This window comes from Crocodylus siamensis, chromosome 1 (assembly GCF_052110815.1).
Source record: "Crocodylus siamensis isolate JL-2025a chromosome 1, ASM5211081v1, whole genome shotgun sequence".
In the NCBI taxonomy this organism is placed as follows: domain Eukaryota; kingdom Metazoa; phylum Chordata; order Crocodylia; family Crocodylidae; genus Crocodylus; species Crocodylus siamensis.
This window is the reverse complement of record NC_143395.1, coordinates 321,523,797-321,548,223: the sequence shown is the minus strand read 5'-3', so window position 1 is coordinate 321,548,223 and position 24,427 is coordinate 321,523,797. Positions and strand designations below refer to the sequence as shown.

General features: G+C 42.5%; 1 protein-coding gene across 3 annotated transcripts in view; it reads right to left on the bottom strand.

Moving 5' to 3' along the window:
* The window catches only part of ABCC4 (ATP binding cassette subfamily C member 4 (PEL blood group)), a 220,666-nt gene that overhangs the window by 73,080 nt on the left and 123,159 nt on the right, over positions 1 to 24,427 (bottom strand). For all 3 annotated transcript variants that reach the window (XM_090023501.1, XM_090023518.1, XM_090023509.1), the window contains 6 exons: positions 13,328 to 13,478; positions 12,090 to 12,209; positions 9,887 to 9,997; positions 7,454 to 7,554; positions 6,354 to 6,545; positions 597 to 752 (listed from right to left, as the gene is read on the bottom strand). In XM_090023501.1, coding sequence (XP_089879627.1) covers positions 597 to 752; positions 6,354 to 6,545; positions 7,454 to 7,554; positions 9,887 to 9,997; positions 12,090 to 12,209; positions 13,328 to 13,478 — 831 coding nt within the window. The remainder of the gene's footprint in view (positions 1 to 596; positions 753 to 6,353; positions 6,546 to 7,453; positions 7,555 to 9,886; positions 9,998 to 12,089; positions 12,210 to 13,327; positions 13,479 to 24,427) is intronic.

The following is a 24,427-nucleotide window of genomic DNA, read 5'->3' as shown; positions in this document are numbered from 1 at the left end:
TTGTTTTTAGCTGGGAGGTATGTTATCAGTTCTGGAATGAAGGTTAAGGTAGTTTAAATTAATATAAATGTTTCCAGATGTTTCTGAAAAGTGGAGGTGAGGCCTTATTTTAAGGCCATTGATAATGCATATATTATTTTTTATGCTTGCACACAGATGATTTGGTAAGTATTTCACAGTGAAAATAACCACATTTTTCAAATATTGATTTTATTTAGGTGACTGAATATTGATTTTTAAAATGCCCCATTTTCATTCAGAGTTGAGTACAAATACCTGGAAAATTAAAAAACCTCACATACACAAACCTCAAGACTTTGTTTTGCTGTATGTATGTATGTAAGAGGAACCTTTAGGGTTTTCTGAATCTTCTTTTTTTCTTTGAAAAAAAGCCAACAAGAATACTAAAGGAATCCCTATAAGCCCATTCTTGGCTGTACTAGTTTCTAGTTAGCCCAACAGAGCAGTAGCATGGAAGGTACCAGGGAACCACTCTTAGTCCAGCCCCTTCCCTGATAAAGGTTGCATTTTGGGATTCTACAAGATTAGATTCCTAAAGCAGAAACATGTGGAGCAGACAAAAATCCACTTCATACCTGAGGTATAATTGAAATTTTCTTCCGCAAGTCATGGAGTCCTAGTTCTGTTGTCAGGTACTTATCAATCCAAATTCTTCCTTCAGGTTCAGCCAGCCGAAAGAGGGCTGCTATCAAAGAGCTCTTTCCAGCTCCTGTTCTTCCCACTATTCCAACCTGCAAAACCAACCAAACCAATATGACAAAATCCAGCAGCTTCTGAGACTGTATTTGTAGTGCTCTTCCATATGGAAAAATGAAATTTTGAATCGACTGATAAGCAAGACAACAGGATATATTTTTGTTAAAGTACACGCTCCCGTTCCACCTATGTGTAATCTTATTCCATTCTGCCCAAGTCCCTGAAAAACTAGAAACATCTACTTTTGTGACATGCCATTATCTTAGCCTTGAATCACAAAAGTGGTGAGGAGGAGTAGGACTTCCCCTGCTTTGGTGTTAATGGTTTTTCAGGCACTGGAGAAGGGTGGAATGGGTCACACTTAAACACCTAAGAGGTTGAATAGGATATAGCTCTAAAAGAACCTCAGCCTAGGATCACATGCCATTTTAAGCCTCAAAATAATCTAAATTAGATCAAAGGTGAAATAAGAAAACATTTGACAAAAAAACTGAAGGTTTCCCTTAATATGTGCTGTGGAATACATCGGAAGCAATGTAGCCTGGCAGGGAGAATGCTAGCCTGCAACTTGTCCAAGACAGGTCCTATTCTAAGCTTCTCTATTTTCCTACTGAGTGACCATGTGCAAGTCACTTCAGCTTTCTGTGCTTCATTATCCCATTAGCAAAAAGAGGAGAATGGTACTGACCTCTGTAAAGCACTCGGAGGTCAGCTTATTAACCGCTTTACTATTAAATAACCATTACCTAACAGAAATCAAGCTAGCTAAGCCATCATCTGGTAACCTTTCTCATGTCAAATATGAGGTTAATCAATGAGTATCCCTAATAAGATTAAAGCTAACAAAAGGATCACAACCGGTATAGAAATACAGATGTTATCAGTGCTCATGGTTAGTTGCAGCAAATGAGGAATTAAGGTTGGTAGAAGCAGTGCATTTTGTACCATATATTTAGGCTTGGCAGGATTTGACTTTTATCAGTAAATGTTGATTTCATCTCACAATCACAGTTAATCATCAACATTTATAGAAAGGGGACATAAGAATAGGCAGCTGCTGTAGTGCCTGGGCAAGATCCTGCTGAGCAACAGTAAAAGGCAGGGGGGGAAGGCTGGGCTCTGCTTACCTGCCTGTGTCTGCCCCCACCCCTGCCCATGCATCCCTAGCTCAGTGCCTGCAGGGTACTAGCCAGCCAGGTCCTCCCTTGCAAACTTGGGTAGGAGCAAGCAGGCATAGCAAGCCACTGGCAACTTCCCCCATGGGAAAGAGAGAGAGAGTGTCTATTTCCACACCCCAAATTTCACGCAACCCTGAAAAATTTAAAAATCGATAAAAATTGAAACAAATGTTTAAAATGGCCATTGATTTTAGACAGCGAATTTATAAAAAATAAAACTCAAATTATGCCAAGTCTCTACAGGAAACGAAAAGAATGAAGAAGCCACCAGACAAATATAGTCACTCAGTAAAGAATTTCAGTGAAAACAAAAGACAAGAAAAATACAACATATGGAAATGCTAAGAAGCCTAAAGTCATACAATTGAGAAGACTTTTACCAATACATGAAATGGTAAAATGCTGGAGAGAAAGTAGGTCCATTAATACGAATGAAAAGGGATGACAAGTAATGGTAACTAAATATGACCCAGAAAAGAAACTTCTTTAAAAAAAAATTCTATCTTCAGCAAGAAATATGTAAGGGATTACTTAGGAAACCTGAGCATATTCCAATAAACTATATCACAGAGTACAGGAGGGCATAACTTGTTGTAACAGATCTGATCTGGCACCATCTGTTATATATTACATTCAGTTCTAGGGACCACATTCTCAGAAAGCTACTGGTAAGCTACAGGGAGTTCAGAGAAGAGGAACAAAAATTAATATGGGATGGAGATACTGATTTTAAACGAAATAATAGGGTTAAATATGTACAATACAGCTTCCCTAAATGACTAGAAAGGAATATGACTATAATTTATGAGTATATTAAGAGTACAAACATGGGAGGGCAATTATATAGTATACATTAATATGGTATGCAAATTTAGAGAATAACAAGGAGTACTGGAATGAAAGTAAAGAAAGGGAAACTTAACAACAAACACCAGGAAATAAAAAAACTCCATGATAGATTAAGCTCTGGAATGGGTTCTCCAGAAACTGGAATAAACCTCTGTTTAAACAAAACCATACAATGCACTATGAAATAAAATGTAAGGAGTGACTTGGGAGATAAATGTAAAAAAAATCCTTTCATATTATCCAGTTTAATAATCCTAATTCAATAACTTTATTAAACAATTAATCTAAATACGTGTGTGTGTGTGCATATACATATACACACTAATATATGCAGGTGCTTACTGTCATTTTATTACGTAATATGGAATCATTTATATACATGTGTTCAAAGACATGATATAGAAGAAAATAAATTCTACCATTTTGGTTGGAATTTAGATCACTTAAAAAAAGAAAAAAGGGAAATTGTGCCCAATTATACTCAAACTCCTTTTTCTTTCAAAGTATAAATAAAAAAGAAAAAGCAGAAGGGAAAAAACACACACAAAGAGTTATAAGAACAAGAATTCATTTGTTTCCTCTGAAATGTCAGTGATACACTATATTGTATTAGCAGCATACAGAAAAACATTAAACAAATAAAGTGATACTTAAAATAAAAGTGCAGCTGCTCTGAAAATTGTTAAAATCCCTCTTTCAGGCTGGCATCAAATGAAAGGACTGTGTTTGAGTTGTTAAATCTATTTGTATTTTCAGTCAAAATGCTGACAACTTCTAAAAAATCAACATGAATTTGAAACAGCTTTTAAGGGACAAAATTCCTTTATGAATTATTTTCTTTGGATGCTTATGTTCATACAAAATAATCAACTCTATCTTACAAATGAGCCCTAGCCCCATAACTTGAACAATAATGGCGGGCAGGGCTTTGTCCTGGCAGGGGACCTTATATGCACCAGAGTCTATGTGAAGGATGGATACCATGTTCAATAAATATCTCATTCAATTTGCTTTTCCTGTGTGGTACTAAGTGGGCTAATCATTTTACTCTTTGTCAAATTATTAGCCAACCTAAAATCATTGTTGTAGCCAGCATATACTAACACGGTTTTGAATACCATTTAGCAACTACCTTAAGCTTTTAAATACCACTTTTATTGCCTACAGTGCCAGAACTGGCCCTGTCTATACTAGGGACTAGGCAGGAATGGAGTACTCATTTAATAAAAAATGGAACAAGTTCTTCCTTCAGTCCACACTACAGGTGTCTGCTGGACTAGCTATGTTGGTCACAGACCATCTGACAGAGCTAATCATGTAGGAAGTAACCCCAAATGAGAAAGCTTTTTGTATCACTAAAGCTTGTTACACTGGTGATTTTTACTAGAGACACAGATCTGCTGGTATAGCTGCATTGACAATAAAAGCACTCTTCCAGTACAGTATACCAGTGTGACACTCCTAGTACAGATGAACATGTAGTCTACACAGGGTGTTAAAGGACAATGAAATGTATGTTTCTCCATCATTAAAAACTAGGAAAGGTACATTAGTTGCTTGGGAGCCTATTATTTTTTAGCAGTGGCAGTTTGCTGTAATACTTTGCAAAGCATTACCAAAAACAACAGTTTCAAAAAGGAAGGAAAAAACACCAAATTTCTCTCCAGAGGTGGCAACTGGTTCAAACTGGGCAAAATTCTTTTAGAAAGGCAAACCCACAGCAGTCACATAGATCAAAAAACCCCAACAAGTATTTAGCTACACATTGTTAGCATCTGTTCTTTTCTTTTTCATCTGCTCTTTTATTTTATTTCTATTTCTTTCTCTGGTGTCACCAACCTCCTACTAAAAAAATTACATCTTCTTATCCACCATTATACTAGGTAGCTTATAACTGCTACAGAGCTAGCCGAAAGGTGAGAAAAGCACAGGAAAGAAAAATAATCCTTTTTACTACACTTTGCAAACATCCTGCCCTGAGTTCCTAACTACTTATTACCACCAGATTGCTTCTGTGAAGCACTGAAAGTCCAATTCTTGTAACATACATATTACTAAAATGGTTTGCTTGAGGAATGGAATGGGTTATTGGCGACAGGTAGAGGGTGCACACGGGTGCAGGTGCACCCCCTGTGAAAAGGCACCACCAACACTGCCAGTGGCATCTGCGGGCGGTTCGTGATCGCCACTGGCCATTGCCAATGCTGCCGGCAGCATCTGCGGGTGGTTACCAACCACTGGTCAGCGCTTGTCCCCCTCCCTCCACTGCCAACAGCGCTGGGGCTGCCTGCAGTGGTTCTCCACTTAGTGCCATCACGCTCCTGGCACCGACAGCAGCACTGCCACCTGTGGGAGCTTGCCATAACCCCTCAGCTTCTAGGGGCACGTGGCATTCATGGAATGAGTTGAGGCTGAATGGAAGATGAGTTTCAAATAGGGCAGGGCAGTGATGGGCAGAGTAGGACAAAGCTCCCAAGTAAGGAATCTTAATTTTAAAAAAGTGTGTGTACATTTGAAATGCAGCAGAGCCTGAACTGACACTGAGTTCCTGTAATTTCTTTTTTTTTTCTATAATGGAGACCTCCCTCTGTAACAATACTTTTTAAGTTGGGGTAGTCTCAGAATAAGAAAGAGGAAGATTGGACAAGGAAGATTTTGTTTCTACATTTCTGTCAACTACCAATTTAATCATGGTAGGTTAAAGGAACTGAAATAAAATCCTCAATCATAAAATATCTTCTCTTCTTCATCATGTACATGCATGCATCTTCCTCTTAATTATCCTTATCCATCTATGAAAATGGATTACCTCCCACACTCTACGCACGTTCCCACAAGCATGCACGTGTGGTTTGTGGCGCTGCAGACCCATCTGCAGCAGTGCAAACTGCATGCACTACGTATGCAGGTGTTCACCACACTGCTAATTTGCAGCACAGTGGGTTATTTTGACAATGGGAGATCCTGGTATCAAAAAAACCTGCTCCAGAAAGAAGCAAGGTGGTGCAAGTGGCAACAGAGCACATTGCCTGAAACCAGAGCCTTGTCAGCTAGAGCCATACTCCAGCTGCCAACCGTGCTCCACACACCTAGATCACTGTTGCTGGAGCCCCAGGAGGTGCCCAGGACTCCAGGTAAGGCTGCTGGGTCGAGTCCAGGTGCTGGCCCTAGACTCCCCTACCACACCCAGGACAACTTGGCAGACGCCAGATCGCATGTGAAGGGGCATTCCCCAGGGCCAACTACCAGCAGCACAAAAGCAGAGATGCCATTTCTTTGCATCTTTACCCCTCTTCCTCAACAGCTCTGGCCCTATTTGCCTTGAATTCTCTGAAAGTTGGTCACATCCAAGGAGTTTCCAAAGCAACATTTAGGCTCAATGAAATGGCACTTTTCAACCCTCTCAACTCCTTAGTTTCTCAAACCACAAGGTAGGTTATTAACCCCAGAAAGCTACTTGTATTCCCAAAAGAAGTGTTTCTTTCTTTGTTATTACTAACATAATTACATTTTTAAGACTATGGCTTATTTATTCACAATATCATATTTTATATCAGTTAATATTTAACAACATGATGGGCCCAGTTGAAGCAAGCAGCAAATGCATACCTTTTCTTTTGATCTGATTAAGGCAGAAAAGTGCCTTAACACCAAAGGTCCATCTAAGCTGTAAGTGAAGTTAACATTTTCAAAAGCAATCATCCCTTGAGCTGGCCAGTCAGGTGGTGGGCGCCTAGTGGACTCCCAAGAAGCTTCTTTTTCAAGAGCTGTGTATTCCATTACTCTTTCTACTGATATCATCTGGAAAGTCATAAAAGCAACAGACCCCTGTTTATTTACAATCTTGAAAAATATTTTTGATTATAACATTGCATGCAAAATGATTACAGAACTTTTCTTTCAATCACAGATTCTGCAAAGGAGAGATCTTGGCAATGTCCTGTATTTATGGACTAGAAATAAAAAAGTGGAAGGGTTTGCCTTTTCCTCCTAACATAGGTTCCAATCCAGCATAATATTTAAGTGTATACATATTTTTAGCACCTGATTTGATTTGCTCTTCAAACTCATAATGAGTGAACTCCACTAATTCATACAAAAATATTTGGCAGTCTCTCCTCAGGTAAGTGTTATCAGTGTTATTAACTGATGTTTGGAAAGTGCTTTGAAAATGCAAATGTGCTATACAGTATAAATACAACAGAAGACTATTATTAGCATTATTTATTGCTACATAAGGATGTGTTACTTTTTATCTAATATACTAGGTGTATATACTACACTATGTTGCAACAAATCATCATAATTACAAGTAAATTTCAAGTGTCACTACAAATGGACAAGTAGATTTTTTCTGATGCAATGTGTTCTCTTTACAGTATTTGTTTGCTTCCACATTAATTTAAAAAGCTTAATATCCAGCATATATTTTCCTCATAAATCGCATAAATTGTTTTAGGATGTTCTACTACATATATTTGGGAAACACCAAAAATCAACTTATTTTATATAGCAAAGTAGTGAATTCAATAAAAAATTAATACTTTTTAAATATGCATCAACTCTAAACAAATTAACAGGCATAAACTTTTAGGCGTAAGTGACAGGCTCCTACAAATTCCATTAGCCCCAATGCAAAAATAACATTTCTAATGTATATTGTTTCACTTAACAGCAATTTGAAAAGACTAAAATGAAATAAATGTTACCAGATTTTCAACTTCAGCACTTTGTCTAACACCCCACTGGAACATTCCCATGAGAGTGATTGCATAGGACAATGCCAAGCCAACTTGTCCTGCATCCAGAGCTGGAGCATAAATTAAAAACAAAACACAAAAAAGAATTTATAGAACACCACAATACTCCAGTAACCTCCTTTCTGAACCTAATGTATGATTGAAGTGGTAGGGACAGAGTATTTTCTTTCACCTCAGTTTTATACCCGTATAAACAAAAGTGCCAAATAAAAATACCACAACAAATATTTTCTTAAGTTTTCAAAAATCTGTTAGAAAAAACAGTCTTCATTCGCTACTCAGGCCTCTGGTCTGAAGTAAGTTGGGGTAGACAAAGGGATTGTTCATCTAAAAATAGCCCCTGGTTCTAGGGTAGGGAGAAACTGACCCCCAGATCCTGTCAAACTCCCCATGGAGCCACTAGCCCCACAATCTGCCCACCCTGACTTACATCAATCTGGCTCCCGGGACCAGTGAACACTGGTCAAACAGCGCCAGGAGTAATTTATGGGATCGGGAGTAGTTTGGCCACACTGGAGGGATGGCGGGTAGAGAGCTAGAGGGCCAGGATGGTTTTTAGAGCCGCTCTAATTAAAGAGTCCCCTACCCCGGAGCATGTGTAAAGATGCCCCTATTTTCCTTATCCTGAGCTAAGAGGAGACTCAGGCCATGGTTTTGAGTGCTCTTTATTCCAATCTAGTAACTTCAGTTCTAGTAGGAAATCTTCACTGTGATGCAATGTACATAATTTCATTATAGAAATAATATAGCTGATATATATTTTTATATAATGCATTCAATATACTATATAATATATAATGACAACATACTATCTAACATAGAATCATAGAATTGTAGAAAATTAGGGTTGGAAGGGACCTCAGGGCATCATCTACACTAGTGCTAATCAACCCATGGGCTGCAACCCAAAAGTGGGTCGCAAGAATATTTCAAAGGGTCATTAGTAAGTGCCAGAAAAATTTGCAAAGTGCAGGTTTCCCTTTTCAGGCTGGCAGCACTCCAGCCTCCAAGTGGCTGCTTGGGGCATGATCAGCACACAGTCAGGGAGGGTTGTGGGAGCAGCCCCAGCTACCAGACGCAGATAAGTTCATGCTGAGTGGGGGTTGGAGGGCCAGGGCTTGGGGACTGTTGGGGGCTGGAGAGAGTGGTATGTACATGAGTGCATGCATGTGTGTGTGTGGGGAGGGGATGGGTGTGTAGCAGGGGGTGGGTGCCTGCTAACACTGGGGGAAGATGGCCAGGCACCAAGGCTGTGGCAGGACAGGAGGGCAGGGGGAAGGCACCTACCCCTTCAATGGGGGAAGTGGTAGAGGAGAGCTGCATGGCCAGACTGGCGACACCAGGACTGGGCCTGTGTTCATAGGGGCAGGGCAGCTGGGAAACGCTGCTTGGAAGGTGGGAGGGGCCGTGACCAGGCTGTCTGGCATGATGTATGCCAGCCTAGAGCAGGTGTGCCACAGGCCTCCCCTCCCCCTCCTCCTTCCAGCCTGTGCCAGGCCAACTCACTCTGCTGCCACCTGCATGAGCCAGAGCCACTGCAGCCACCATGTTGTGACCCAAGTGGGACGGGGGCAGCTGGAGGCCCCCTTCAGCAGGGCTGAGGGGGAAGAAGGCTGCAGGTTGGGAGCGAGGGGCCCAGCATGGCCTGGGAGGCCAGGGGACTGTGGGTCAGGCACCAACAGGGTCAGGGGGCTGTGGGTCAGGACAAGCCATCTATCTTGGCAAATGAGTACTGGTACGAAAAAGGCTGAGAACCACTGATCTAGTCCTACCCTTTGCCCACACAAAACTGTTCGCAATTATATCATCCCAGCCAAGACTTTGTCTACCAAGGATGAGATTTCCTAATTTTCTAATGTGTAATATGGATTATGCATATAAAATGTATCTAAAGGAAAACCAAAGGAAAGAAAATAGGAAATTACACTAATCTTCATGTCCAATTCCTTTTTTTTTTTAGTAACCATCCAGTTTTAAAGTTAGTATATCTACCTCAATTACATGTAGGATGATGAATAAAATAATGACTGCATGAGAATAACAATGAACACAAAAATTATTACAGGGCAATTTCCCTTCTGGGATAGACATCTCTTACTGACCCAACTCACTTGAGCTGCATCTTTCAACCTGCTGCTAGATTTAAATAATGTAGACAAGATATCATTTTCCTTTTGGAAGAAGATAATAAGTGATAAGTCTGAATCATCTTCAGGATTTATTCATTTTTTAAAGAGATGCAGTCCAACCCTGTGATTAGGATCTAGAAAGAAAAACTTAACTGCAATCCTTAAACTAGTAGAAGAAGCAATCTTTGAAAATGAACTAGACATTGCTATGAATATTAATTACAGTGCAAACATTTCTAACATGCATACTTACTCTTCGCAAGAAGGAGGGAACCGAAGGCAACCACTATAACAAAGATGGCACAGATGGCATCCAAACGCACAGCAAACCATCGTGAGGTTGTCAAAAATAGAAACCAAGCCTCTAAAGAGTGTTGTGAAAGTCATAAAGAACAATGAGTTACAGGGGAAATAAGTTCCATGGCAAATCCCACAAAATTCAGCGTGAATTAATTCAATAAATTAAAAAAAAAAACCTTTCTTGGAGACTGGGGGGTGGGGGGCAGTGCCCCTGGTGATAAACATGCTTTGCTTTGCTTTACTTTGCTTTGCTTTGCTTTGCTAGAGAAGGCTGACCAGTCTTCAGATATTAATCTTTGTACTGCTCAACACAGCTGAAGTTAACATATTTAATAGTAATGAGTGCAGAAAGAAAAGGACCAAAATCTACTAATGTCAATGGAAAAATATTCTCATGGACTTTAGCAGACTTCAGGTGAGGGGCGAACTATGTGATGAAAAATACTACAGCTTTTCTTTCATTTAAGTTTCAGATAAAATGTGTCACAATAAATGTTAACTTAGTTGAACATTTTTAACATAATATATGTAATTTAGTATAAGGCTGAAGCAAAAAGCAGTATAAAAACACTAATAGAAACCGAAGCACTCAAACACAGGACCAGTTACAACAGCACCTGATGAAGTGAGCTCTGATGAAGTTTATACATCTCTGATTTAGTCTATAAGGTGCATCTCTATCCCGCCTTCTTCCAGGAACAGAGGTTATACATGTAAAAATTAAAATTTCACAGTAGGGTATCATGTGGTAAACTGGGATTATTCAAACAAAATGCAACTTAATATAGTCCAGTGCACTAATAATATACATGCAGATAGGGGGACCATACTCAGGAATGTGATGACTCTAAAAAGAACTCAGGAGTCAAAGGATATGCAACTGAACATGAGGTCTCCGTGTGAAGCCATGACACAAGGGCTAATCCAATCGTTGTTTACACAGTGGAGTTTTTATGCACAGTCTTACTATTATGCTTGTTCTTAGGTACACTAGAATGTTCCCCGATTACTTGCTTTGCTTTCGCAGGCTGATTCTTAGACTGGCAGCCTTGCAGATTCTGACTGGTCGGTCTAGAGCTGGCTCTAGGACAGAAAGAGCTGAAAGACCGTAAGGAGTCAGATCCACTGGGGAGGAAAATGAACTACAAAAGGGGGCTTTAGAGGAGCTGAAATCTTTATTGGGTCTACCACCCACAGCTGCCACAGTAAACATGAAATATCCACACAGAAATCTGAAAAGCTGCTTTGATGCTCACACTATTTTTCTGGAACATAGGAGTAAGGAAAGCAGTGGGATGAGGTCCTCAGATCAAGCAACAGTTTTACCTGGGGGTGGGAGCAGGCTGAGATTCCATGCCCTTTGACAGCTCAGGCTAGGTGATCTAACAGTAAATTTGGGTCTTAGATTTTTTTAATTAAAAAATGATAGGTAAAGTGTTTTAGGGTATAGTTGCATACCTTAAGACAGATAAAAGTTGAACATCTCATCTAACAATCATAAGATATTAATTCTTCTTCCTTATTCACCTGTAAATTATTCAAATTCCTACAAGAGATATTTACAGGAACTTGAATAATTTACTAAAAGGTCAGTAACCTTTCCTGTTACTTAGTTTGGTTAATTTCATTGCTAAAGGTCATGATATAAATCTAATTCAGATTTTTTTTTTTAGAAAGTATTAATATTATAGCCAAGATGACTTTAATCAAATTAATAACTGTAATCAAATCTGTATTTATATGGCAATGAACTATGAAAACTGTTCAAAGAATTAAAAAACTTATTTGCCGATTTGAAACTCTTTAAAAGCACATCATTATTATTAGATATGCTTTATAAAATAAAGTACAAATTGTTTTTCTCCCCAAAATGATATATACAGGAAGAAAAAGGATTCCCTAAATAGCCTTATCAGGCATATTTTAAAACATTTATTTTATAGATGATTAAAGATACAAGCTTGGGTATCTCAAATTGTACTACAGCCTAAAATGAATTATCAAACCAGGGAAAATAATAGGGAGATTTTGCCCTAGAGACACATGCACAACTCCTACTGAATTAAATGTAAGTGGAATATGTGCATCTGGGGGCAAAAGATATATCCCTCCTACAGAGCTAAGAACTTGGTTGTTCATGCTGATTCATTACAAACCTGAGTGAAGGTCTTGGTGAGCATCAAATAATTTTTGAAACCTTTGCTCTGCCTTCAAAGCCCTAATAGTCCAAAGTCCCTGGAGAGAGGATGACAGGTGGGAAAATACCGGACTTCGAGCTGCAAAGTAAAAAAGGAGAATCCCACTTTAGCTGAAGGGCAGTATTTAATTTTTTATGTTTGTGCTAGAGTAATCTCTAATCCTACTACTACTGTGTATTTACTGATGCAAGCTACTTTGTTGAATCTTTACCGTAAATATATAGTATCTTTAATTAAAAATTCCTGTTGCTCACTACAACCATTTGGATATGAGTGATAATTTACACACAATTTTCTTCAACAATAGTTGAAATTCAAGTATTTAAGTTCAAAATTTTCCTGTTTTGTGTCTTTTATTACTCAAATGATATATAGAGTTCTTTGTGAGGCTAGGTAACAAACAATTCTAATCTAATAAAAGGCTTAGTCTGTCTGTCTGTCTGTTTGTCTGTCCATAACGCTTCTAGTCAACTATGCATGCGCTGCTGAGATGACGGGGGGTGATTGGCTTGGTGGCCTGGGCTGGGCAGGCCCAAGTTTGCCCCACTGCCAGGGAAGTTTGGCAGTGGGGAACATGCCCCGGCCGCCCAAGCAACAGGGCTTCCCCCGTCTCCCTGCCTAAGGGTGAAGGGGAGGATCACAGTAGCAGCACCCTGCAGAACAGCCGTCAGGGAGGGGGAGGCAGTGTGCAGGGAAGGAGTGGGGGGAGCATGACCACGAGCCAGGCAGACCTGAAGCAGTGGGGGAGTGAGGGAGGGGGGAACAGGGTTGGACCCAAAGTGGTTCCGGGGGGGGGGGGGGAAGGGAAGCAGCGGGGCCAGACCTGAAGTGGTGGTGGGAGGTAGAGCAGACCCAGGCAACGAGTGGCAGGGGGGAGGGGTGTAGGCCCAGACTCAGGGCTTCAGCCCCGCCTCCCCATCATTCTTGATGGGCAATTTGCTAGTTCTAACATAGTAAAAGGCTTAGGGGGGAGCAGGGTGGACCTGAAGTAGCCGGGGGGGGAGTGGGAGGAGTGGGGTTGGACCCAATGCGGTGGGTGGGGGGGAACGGCATTGAACCCAAAGTGCTGGGAGGGGGGTGTGGGTAGACAGGAACAAAAGAAAAAAATCTTGATCAACAGATAGTGTACAGAATTTTAGCATTCCATGAAATGAAATGTAGTTCAAACTTAAACCAGCTTTATACAAGTGACATACTTGTGGATTCCAGGCGTTTAATATCTCTCGATGTGGCTAAGAAATACCGTCGGAGAAAAATGAAAAGAATAAAAAGTGGAACTAAAGGGATGAGTATCCAAGGAATCACTGCCACTGCCACACCCACCACACCAAAAATCTGTAGGAGACTCTGCAACAACAAAGGGGGAAAAAAGTAAAATTCCATATCAAATAGAATTGTACTTAAAATAATCACAAAGTGCAACTGGATGGAGAGATGTAAGAATTACCATCAATTAATATCAACAACTCTTACATTATTTGGATTGCATTTATTTTCAAACTGTAAGACGACTGATAGAACAGTTTATTCTATTTTCTGCCTTAATTGTACTAGCCTGCTTTGTTTACTGTTCTGATGTAAGTGAATGTGAGAGGCCAGAAAGGATGTTCTGAAGGACCATTTTGTGCAAATAATTACTAAATGCTTGTCTATAAAGGCAAAGGACTGGACTAAATGGTTCAGGAGTCCCTGAAGTCACATTTCTAAATTTATCCCAGCACCACTGTCAAACCCCTTCCTATATCATCAGGAAAAGGAGCAAGACAGAAATGTTAGCATAGAGCAGCTCACATTTCATTTGTACTCTGACACTAGTGGATGATGAACTCAGTAAAAAGACTCCAAAACCATTCTCTTCCAAAATGCAACCAACTATTCTGCTCTTCCATATCTGCAAGCTGTCTTAAGTTTAGACAGGGCTAAAGAGTCTCACCATGCCCACACTGGCCTTCCACAAGAATGACAATATCTGAAAGACATCCCCCGCTCCAGATTGCTTATGCCCAAATTTGCAAGTTTCTTACCCTCACCATTTGCCCTAATTCCTAGACAGTCACAAACCAGAGGCCTCTGCAGGATGCAGGACATCTGCCAGACACCATCAGTCAGACACGTAAAAGGAAGCACAGAAAACTGCTCAAGGAATGAATTAGGAGGTAATCTGAACTTTAAAAAAAAGTAATAATAAATTCATATGGGAGCTTTAGCAATGACAATCTACGATATGTTGCAAACTGCCCCGGGGACAGGAGCAGCACTATTGAGATTAAGCTCATATAACAATGTCTTACAACAATGAAAATAAGGGGAAGGAAAAGATTGTTAAGATGACTAAAGTAAAAATCTGACACCACCTTTGGATGGAATTTTAGATGAGCCAGCACCACCTTATCATTACAAAATTTATGATAGGGTGGATCAGTCAAATGTGCTTTTTTGGAAAAACAAAACCTGCATATAAATTAACTCTTAATGAGGTAGTCTGAAAGCCAGACAACTGCTCTTAGATTATAATCAAGTAGTTATTGTATAAGGCAAGTGAAAGGTTCTAATTACTTAGGTTCACAACTGACAACTAACCGCTTTGGTTAAAGACGTCATGAACTTCTAGTAGACTCCTTGAAAGAGGGTAGGAGAACCTGAGATAACATTTTGGATAAGACTAATAGGCTGATTATTAGACTTCTTCTCAAAAGTCTAGCTATGTGCTACTGAGATTCACAGTTTGTGGGCATTTACAGAAGTTATCTTTTCTGCACAAAAGTGCTCGACAGCAGTAACATAACAAACATTCATGGCTCCAGAGCAGGTTCTATTTCCCCCACTCTGCCCCAGCTCCAGGCGTGGCAGCCTCTGCCACTGTCAAGACCTTACATGGGGTGGGGGAAGAAGGGAGCCCCCCTTTGCCACATGCCCCCCCCAGCTACCCCACTGCAGAGTTGGGGGGAGCCAGGCATATACTGTGGGGGGCTCCCTTTGTCTCTTCCCCCCACCCCACAAGCATCCTGACAGCATCACCCTCCTGACTGCTGTGCCTGGAGCTGGGAACAGAGCCCTCCCTGCCACCTCACAGGCCCAGCCTAGCTCCCCCCAAAAGCCCAGCAGGGGTAGCCAGGCTAGGTGTGCATGGGGGGAGAGGAGGGAAGAGGGAGGCTGCTGGAGCACTCCCACCTGCTGGCCTGGGGCAGTGCAGGTGGGCTCTGAGCCCCCACATCCAACAGGGGAACCCGTGTTAGATTCAATAGGGGCCTAACTCATGGTGCTTTATGTACAGCATCATGAAATAGAGTGCCACCCCAACAGACTGCCTGCACTTGTGTACATACCCTGAATAGTTCTTCTAAACCAGGGGTACTCAATTTATGGCTTGCAGACCAGATCCATCACACAAGGTTGATCAGAGGGCCATAAAATTTGACAGCAGGGAATAGTGGCAGTGTTAATTGCAGCTTGTTATGGGAATTAACACTGCCTCCACTTCTGTATCACCAAATTTCTGGAACCTTGGGGAACCTACATGCAGGAACTGCCCTGTGTAGATGACCCTGCGGGCTGGATAGATTGAACAATGTTGTTCAAACTGATTCATGCCATTTCCCCAAGGTTTTCCAAAAGCCTATTCCCGGGGGGCCGGAAAGTGGTTTTAAGGAGAGAATATAATCCTTCCCAGCTGCAGTCATCTCAGAGAGGTATAAAATATAAAACAAAAATTGGAATATTTGAATATTGATATTATTGTGCACAACAACATTCTGTCCCCATTATTTTTAAACAAAAAGCCAAAAAACTAAATGTAAAATCCTAAGGTAGTGTAAAGTTGGGGTTGAATATTTAAAACTGCAAAACTGCAAATGAGAAAGTTGTAATTTACATTAACACAACTGTGTCATCCATATGCATCTAAGGCTTGATCTTCGGTGCCCAGGGAATTCCTGGGGCATGCAGGATCAAGCTCTCAAATCTAGGAGCATCTGCCCAGGTTTCACTGTTTGCAGAGGTGTGCCCCAAGTCAGAATCCCTGAGCAAACCTCTGCAAGTGGCAATCCCCAAGATCCCCTTGTTTGCAGAGGCACTCCCAAAGGAACAGGGGTCCAACCCTGCAGGACAACAGGTAACATCTGTTTAGCTCAATGAAGCATATCAACTGCACCAGGACACATCTCAGCAAAGCTGACCTGCTTCATTTGGCAATATCTGTTTGTGGTTTGATTCCCAAAATGAGCCTACCAGCTCCTCAAAGCCCCTCCATCTTAGAGCAAGAACAGTTTTCTGAAGGGCATGAATTATGGGTGGGTTGAGCTTTCAGCTTTATTCTGTGCTTAAATCTTTATTTCACCTACCCCCTGGAAGGCTCTTCAGTTGTTTTGATGTCATGCCTTCAACTGAATGAAGCCTTTTGACTCCAAATGTCAGATGCATTTTTAATTCAATCACTATTTTCCCCAGTACTGTTTGTTGTTTACCCATACATTCCTTTAGTGCGGATTAGCTCAGCACAGTATGTCCTGAGATCACTCATTTATCTTTAACCATGGCTTATCTTTCAGTGCTGATATAACTTTCTGGCAGCACACTGATTGTGCACCTGCATCCTACTTAAAGCAAATAAACACCCATTTCCTTTGAGGATGACACTGCAGTCAGCTGGGACTACAATTTTTGTCTACTAGTCCAACACCAAGGTCCTCTGAGCTACTTGTTTTCTTCGCTCTACTACACACTCTCCTGGTACTTGCAAACTCTTGCGAAGTGATGGAACCCACTGCTTTTTGCCAAATGTTGGCCATGGTCTTAGCTTATGTAATAGAGTACATAAAGCTGTATATGATATTGGCTGCAGCTTTGATTTCTGCAAGCCTCTGAGGCAGGTGGCAGAGTCCATCCTCCATGACCTAATGTTACTCTTTTTGCCAGTTCTAGGTGCTCAGTCAAGAATTAGCTCTCTCTCTCTCTCTCTCCTCATATGTTTCATTACTCCTCAAATTTGTTGGAGAATTTCACAATTACTTTTCAGTAATTCAAGCAGAGGAGGGAACTATTTTAAAAAGTGCCTCAAATCTATCATTTTTTATGACGTTTCCAAGAAAATTCAGAAACACCCTTAGGAACAGGAGAAGGATTTAGAGCCCTCCCTTCAAAGCATCTTCTCACTTTCCTGAGTCACAGAATCAAGCTCTTTCTGACTTATTTTCCTACTGACTCCGTGACTATTTCAATGTTGATCGTCCAGTGGAACAGCTTCAGCAAAAGGTGATCTTGGCCCTGCTTAACCCATGACCTGGTTCTTAGGAAGTGAGAAAGAAGATTTAAACCAATTCTGGGTTTCCTGCTTTCTGGGTAAGTACCCTATGCATTAGGGCAGGGGCTGGCAACCAATGGCCTTATGTGGCCTGATCCAGCCTGACAAACAATTTCATTCAGCTTACGAAGCCCAGATATTAGTGGCAGTTCAGCAGCAAGGAAATTCTGTGAAGGTTAGCAAAAGCAATTTGGAGCCAGGGAAAAGTAGCAACAGCCAGGTTACAAGCAAGAAATTTTACATCCTTTTTCAATCTTAGAGGGCACATCCAGATGAGCACACACGTGCATTTCCCCAGGAACAAATAGCAGTGGTATACAGTTGTGCCACTGCTACCCGTCCCCAGTGAATGCCTGCGCATCCACACTCTGGCATGTGGCAAGCAGAGATGTGGGGCAGAAAATTTTCAAGTGCTCTATTTTTCCATGGGAAATTTTCAATTTCTAAAAATTCATTGTTTCATAAAATTCATCAGTAACAATAAATGGATGCCAATACAATATTAGGCAAGCTTGGCAGTTTCAAAGTCGTAAGTAATGTTTTTCAGATAATTATCCCTAGAAAGTGTGTGAGAGAGTACGTATGTTTTATTGATTTGTAAACAGGAGGATAAATACATTCACATAATAATCCAAACTAAAAATCAAGTTATCAAGTTATTATTCACCTAATTGGCTGTGCACATCAAATCAAAACTAAAGCTAAAATTCTTATTTCATCTCCGGCTGCAAGTGAAAGCAAAACCAAAAGCTGTGATTAAACTAAACCTGTGATTAATTTTTGTTTCACTTTCAGTTCAGCAAGTGCACAGAGCAGTGTCTCGTTTCTTTTCTTGAGCTGGGGGAAGTTGGAAGTGTTTGTATAAGATCTGTTAGTTTTTCATGTTTTTGGTTTGAAGTAGTCATAATAATGATAGTCATAATCATTATAGTGAAGTTCAAGCCACTGAAGGAAGGAAGAAAGTTGGTAGATGTAAATATTGTGGGCAGGAGTATGCTAACAATGCAACAAGAATGAAGAAACATTTAAAAACATGTAGAAATTGTCCTGAAAGAGCAGAAGCCATATACAGAAAGTTAATACAATGAAGTAGTGGAGCAACATCATCGAAGAAAAGTCTACTTCAGGAATCCTATGGAAGTAAACAAATTAATATGTTAAACAACACACAGTATAGATGAGCATCTATATTGTTTTGCAACATTATGATTTTAAAAGTTGTTAATGCAACTCTGGACTTTTATTTAGTTATTTATTTATAATATTTGTATCCTGTTTTTCTGCTTGCACTAAGCACCCAAAGTGACATAAGCTTAACAATATTTTTTTAAAATTATGTAATAGATAAATAGTTAACTATTTCAACCCAGCAGAGCGAGCTTAGTCCTCTGGCTGATGGCAGAGGCCAGACTATACTTCTCTTTGGCTTTGCAGCTCCAGGGCAACTGAGCAGTAAGTTGAGCAGCAAAGTACTCTTTCTGGCAGGGAGGGGAGAAGCAAGCTCCCTGCCGCTTCTCCTTCTCTTTCTGATGGATGAGGCCGGACTAGAATAGGCTAAAATAAAAATATTTCCCCCCATTTGTTGCAGGAACTTAGTAGCTCAAGTGAAATAGCAGATTTGCAAAAAGTGGAAAATGAAAATGGTGAGCTGTCAGATCTGGGGAAAGAAGCAACAGGATCCTCACTTTCAAGATCACTGTCACCAGATATGCAATCCACCATGAGTAGCTGTTCAAGACAGTCAAACTTTTAATCAAGCTTTGTGGACAAAATGTCAAAAGAAGATAAAGAAAAAGCAGATGAGACATTAGCTCAAGCTATATTTGCAAATGGCATACCTCTTTCCATAACTGAAAATCATTACTGGAAGGAACATTACAAACTCATTCGTCCATACATTACTGTCACATTATCACTTATCATCACATTCTCTTAGACAGAGAGTATGACAGAGTTCAAACAATGGTTATTCAAAGGATTGGTCAAGCAGAATCACTGACTCCAATGTCAGATGAATGGACTGATATACAAGGAAATCCTTTATTGAACATTATGTTAGCAACACCTGAACCAATATTCCTGAACACAATTGCTACCAACAACCTTCTTGTCATACAAGTGAATACACAGCAAATTACTGAGTGAAGAGCTTGTAAGCACAGGTCCCTCCAGGGTACAAGCCACCCTTGTAACTTATAAGGCAAGAAACATGAAAGCTGCATGGCAAATATTAAAGGAAAAGTATCCTCATTGGATCATGAAAATCTAATTGAGCTTTTGCCTTTTTTATCTCTATCCAAAAAAGAAGATGTAAAACAAATGTTTAATAAGAGATTTGAGTTTTGCTCTCATTGGGCACATCCACACACGCAAGCATGTGCGCTTGCAGCAGCTCAAATAGAAGCAGTGCAAATTTGAGCCAGGGCTTTTTGCCTCAGTGCATGTGCTTGGACATGCACTTTATTGTGGAGCAAACTGTGTCACTACAAGCAAAATAACCCTGCCTGGCTCCTCCCGGATCTTCAGCCAGGGGGAGCTAGAGCCCTGGGCAAGCATCTGTGCTGTCCCCAGCAGTATAAAAAGCCACCCTGGCAAGTAGCTCAAGGCTACTAGCTGTCAAGAGCTTCTGGGGCCCAGCCAATTGCAGCCTATGGACACTACCTCTTGTGCCAGCTGGATTGCTGAAACAGCCCTGAGAGTTCCCTGCACTCTCTACCCACTGCAGCAGTCTGGCAGTGTGGGCTGCTGCCTGGCTGTGACCTCCTGTGCACTTGCCAGACTCAGACGGGAACTGCAGAGCCAGTAGAGGCATCTGCCCCGCTGGGCCAGCTGCCAGTGGAGTAAGGTTGCAGGGTTGGCCTCTGTGCGGCACTCTATTGCCATTTGTGCCCCCTGCCCGGCCATCTGAGCAGCTATCACCCGGAAGATGTTCCGGGTGTGGTGGCCTGCTTGAACTATCAAAGCATGTCCTCCTGGCCCCATCTGGCCAGGAGGTCAGCCATAGCCAGATGGGTCCAAGGTGCCATCTCTGAGCAGGCAGGGTCCTGCCACTGGCCTCCCTAGCAGGAATCCTGGCGTTTCCTACTGGAAAACTGAAAAATCCCTGATAAAAAAAATTCCCCAAAATCACTCTCTAAAATACCTCCAAATCCATGTTCCTCCACAAGTAAAACAAAAGACCACTATAAAGAGAGAGAGAGAGAGTGAGATAGAGACAGCAATCAGTTGGACAATGTTTTACTGACATATCTACAGTGGTAAAGCAAGTCTCTTATCATAATAATAAAGTGAACTCTAAATACAGGTTTCATGAATTCATGAATACATATTTTGCTGCCCTCCCACAGGGCGATGGCCCCCACACAAGGGGTTGGTCCACCACACAAGGGCTACAGCCCCCCCAACACAGGGTTAAGCCCCCACAGAAGGGGTTCAGCCCCCATGGGCACCGCAGGGGCTAATCCCCCGCAAGGCCCACATGCCCCACCCCAGCACCCTGATTGGTGTCCCATCTGGCCCCATCCCCCACCAGCTGCTGCAGTCTGGTGCCCTACCCAGCCCCACCCCCCATTCCCCCAGACCCCCCCAATGGCTTTCCCACTCAGTCCCACCCCCCAACTTGCAACACCAAGCCCCCAAGGCTACCCCCCCAACCCCAGGCACCATCACTTAAAAAAAAAACAACAGAAAAAGAACAGAACTTTTGTCCTGTGTCAAAGGACACCACCAGGACTGTGGTGTTGACACCCACACAGTTAATTGGGTTGCCAACTGGCTGTAGGCCTTCACCCAGAGAGTGGTGGTAGAAGGGTCATTTTCGACTTGGAGGGATGTGGGCTGTGGGGTTCCGCAGGGCTCGGTCCTCGGGCCCGCACTGTTCAACATCTTCACCAGTGACTTGGATGAGGGGGTAATAAGCACCCTGTTCAAATTTGCTGATGACGCTAAGATGTGGGGGGATGTGGGTATGCTAGAAGAGAGGAATAGGCTGAAATCGGACCTAGACAGGTTACAGGGGTGGGCGGATGAGAATAGGATGGAATTCAACACCAACAAGTGCAAAGTGATGCACCTGGGAAGGAGCAACCGGCAGCATACCTACAGGTTGGGGAACTCCCTTCTTGTCAGTACAGAGGCAGAAAAGGATCTTGGAGTCAGCACTGATTCCAAGATGAACATGGGCCGGCAGTGTGGGGCCAACAGCACCTTATCATGCATCCACAGATGCATCTCAAGGAGGTCCAAGGGGGTGATACTCCCCCTCTATGCGACACTGGTCAGGCCGCAGCTGGAGTACTGCGTCCAGTTCTGGGCACCACACTTCAAGAGGGATGTGGACAACATGGAGAGGGTCCAGAGGAGGGCCACTCACATGATCAGGGGGTAGCAGGGCAGGCCCTACGAGGAGAGGCTACAGGACCTGAACCTGCTCAGCCTCCAAAAGAGAAGGCTGAGGGGGGATCTTGTGGCCTGTTACGAACTAGTCAGAGGAGACCAGCAGGCACTGGGGAAGTCCCTGTTCCCCCGAGCACTACCAGGAGTGACCAGGAATAACGGTCACAAGCTGGCAGAGGGTAGATTTAGGCTAGATATCAGGAGGCGCTACTTCACTGGCGCTACTTCAGGGTGGCTAGGATCTGGAACCAACTTCCAAGAGAAGTGGTGCTGGCTCCTACTCTGGGGGTCTTTAAGAGGAGGCTAGATGTACACCTTGCCCGGGTCGTTTGACCCCAGTACTCTTTCCTGCCATGGCAGGGGGTCTGACTCGATGATCTGCTCAGGTCCCTTCAGACCCTAGAAACTATGAAACTATGAAGAAAAAAAATGGAAATTAAAAATCCTCTGCTTACCTGAGAAGCAGGGGTGAGGAGTTTCTAGGGCCTCCTGGCAAAGCCCCTCAGGCAGCACAGGACAGTGCAGGGGCAAGAGGGCCCAGGCTGGGGCTGCTGGAGTTGTCAGCCTGCCCCACACTGTGCAGGTGGGGCCTGAGGCAGCCAGACGGTAGCTTCAACAGCTAGTGAGTGCTGGGGGGATTGTTTTTTTTAAGTATGGGGTGGGGGGCAGGGATGAGGGCGTTTGGGGGAATGGGGCCAGACAGGGCAGGGGTTGGGGGGGTTGGCAGGGGGAGGAGCTGGCTGTAGCAGGGCTCAGGGAGACTGGGGGTGGGACCAGTCCTGACAGGGCATGGGGGGGGCTGGCAGGGTCATCGGGGGTCTCCCCCACAGTCCCTTCCCCCCTCCTCCAGCCCCCGACCCCTTACTCACTGGCACCGGAGCCCTGGTGCTGAAACATATGGCCTGGCCGGCCATGCGTTTCAGCACCAGGGCGAGGGGCAACTATAGAGACACTCTGGCAGCCAGATCATCTCCATGGAGGACCCAGCCTTTGGTTGCCTCACTTTTTTATACTTCGTTTTTTTTAGACCCCATTTTTTTTAGACCCCTGGATATCCCTGGATAAACATTTTTTGTTCCCACACATGCCTGTTGCCTCACCTCAAACAGGTTTGAGGCGGGGCAAGAGACACGTGCGTGTTCGTGTGGACACGCCCACCAGTTCATCTGGCAGCAAACCTTTTAGATCCTCAATATGGATGACAACATTTATCAAAAGATAAATTATCTACTGCTCTCAATACAATTATGGGAGTAGGTAAGAATATCCCCAACATCGATGAAATAGCCGTGATGACAGACATTGCCGAGTACCGTGCAAAAGAAAAACTTTGGAGCAAGGACATCATTTGGCAGGCAGCAAAGAATATGTCTCCACTCACATGGTGGAAGGGATACTGTAACACCCGACTGTTGTCCAGGATTGCTCTAAGAATCCTAAGCATTTCACCAACAGCAGCGTCTTGTGAATGGAACTGGAAGGGCTTTTAACTCAATCAAGACAAAAAAGAGAAACAGACTAACAAATGAATGCAAAATCTCTTGCTTCTGGAGAATCAGTCAGAAGCACAATTAGTGAACAAGATGCAGCACGATGATAGGTTGCCTTTGCCCATAGACTCATTGGTAAAACCATACTTAGAGAAAGAGAACATGGTTCAAGTAGTTCTGAATCAAACTTGCCTCAATCTGATTCTGGAATGGAACTAATAATTAGTGCAAGTGATTCTACAGATGGTGACAGTGAAACTGGAGGTGCTGCAATAACCTCAGGTGGAAGAGAGTTAAACTCTGTTGAAGTAGATGAATAGTGTATCACGCACAGTCCTTTCAATGTGCTAAAATTAGTGTGTCAACAATTTTCGGTGTCTTTTTTTTTTTCCTTAAAATTTAAACAAACAATGTAAGGGAAGTACACGTTACTGTGCATTGTCTTTACATTTTTACAAGTATTTCAATAAAAATAATTTCTTTCCACATAAAGTTTTGAATTTGTTTGAATATAACATTTAAACCACATTAAGTGTGCTGTATTTATTTTTTTTCCTAATCAAATATTTCAGTTCAAATACTTGTGGCTATTGGGACATAAAATTAACATGGGGTACTTTTTTAGTTTTGTTTACTAAATATAAGCCACATAAACATACTAACTCAGATCACGCTCTATTTAGGGCATTGGGCATTTTTTCTGGAAAATTTTCCAATTCAAAATTTTCCAGAAAGCCCACATCTCTGTTGACAAGTTGCCCTGGGTGGGGTAGGGGAGGCTGAGGCCAGCACCTAGGTTAACCCCAGCAGCCTTACCTGGGATCCTGGGGGCTGCCCAGGGCTCCAGCAGCAGCAATCCAGCAGCAGGGAGCCTGGCCAGCAGCCAAAGAGTGGCTCTGGCCAGCCAGGCTCCGGTTTTGGGCAAGATACACTGCCACCAGATGCACCACCCCAGTTTTTTCTAGCATGGTTTTTTCAACACTGGGATCTCCCAATGTCAACACCCCACTCCCAGAGCTGCAAATTAGCAACACAGGGAACACCGGGACATGCAGCATGTGCTGTGCCACAGACAAGTCTGCAGCACCACATACAGGATGTGCACACTCATC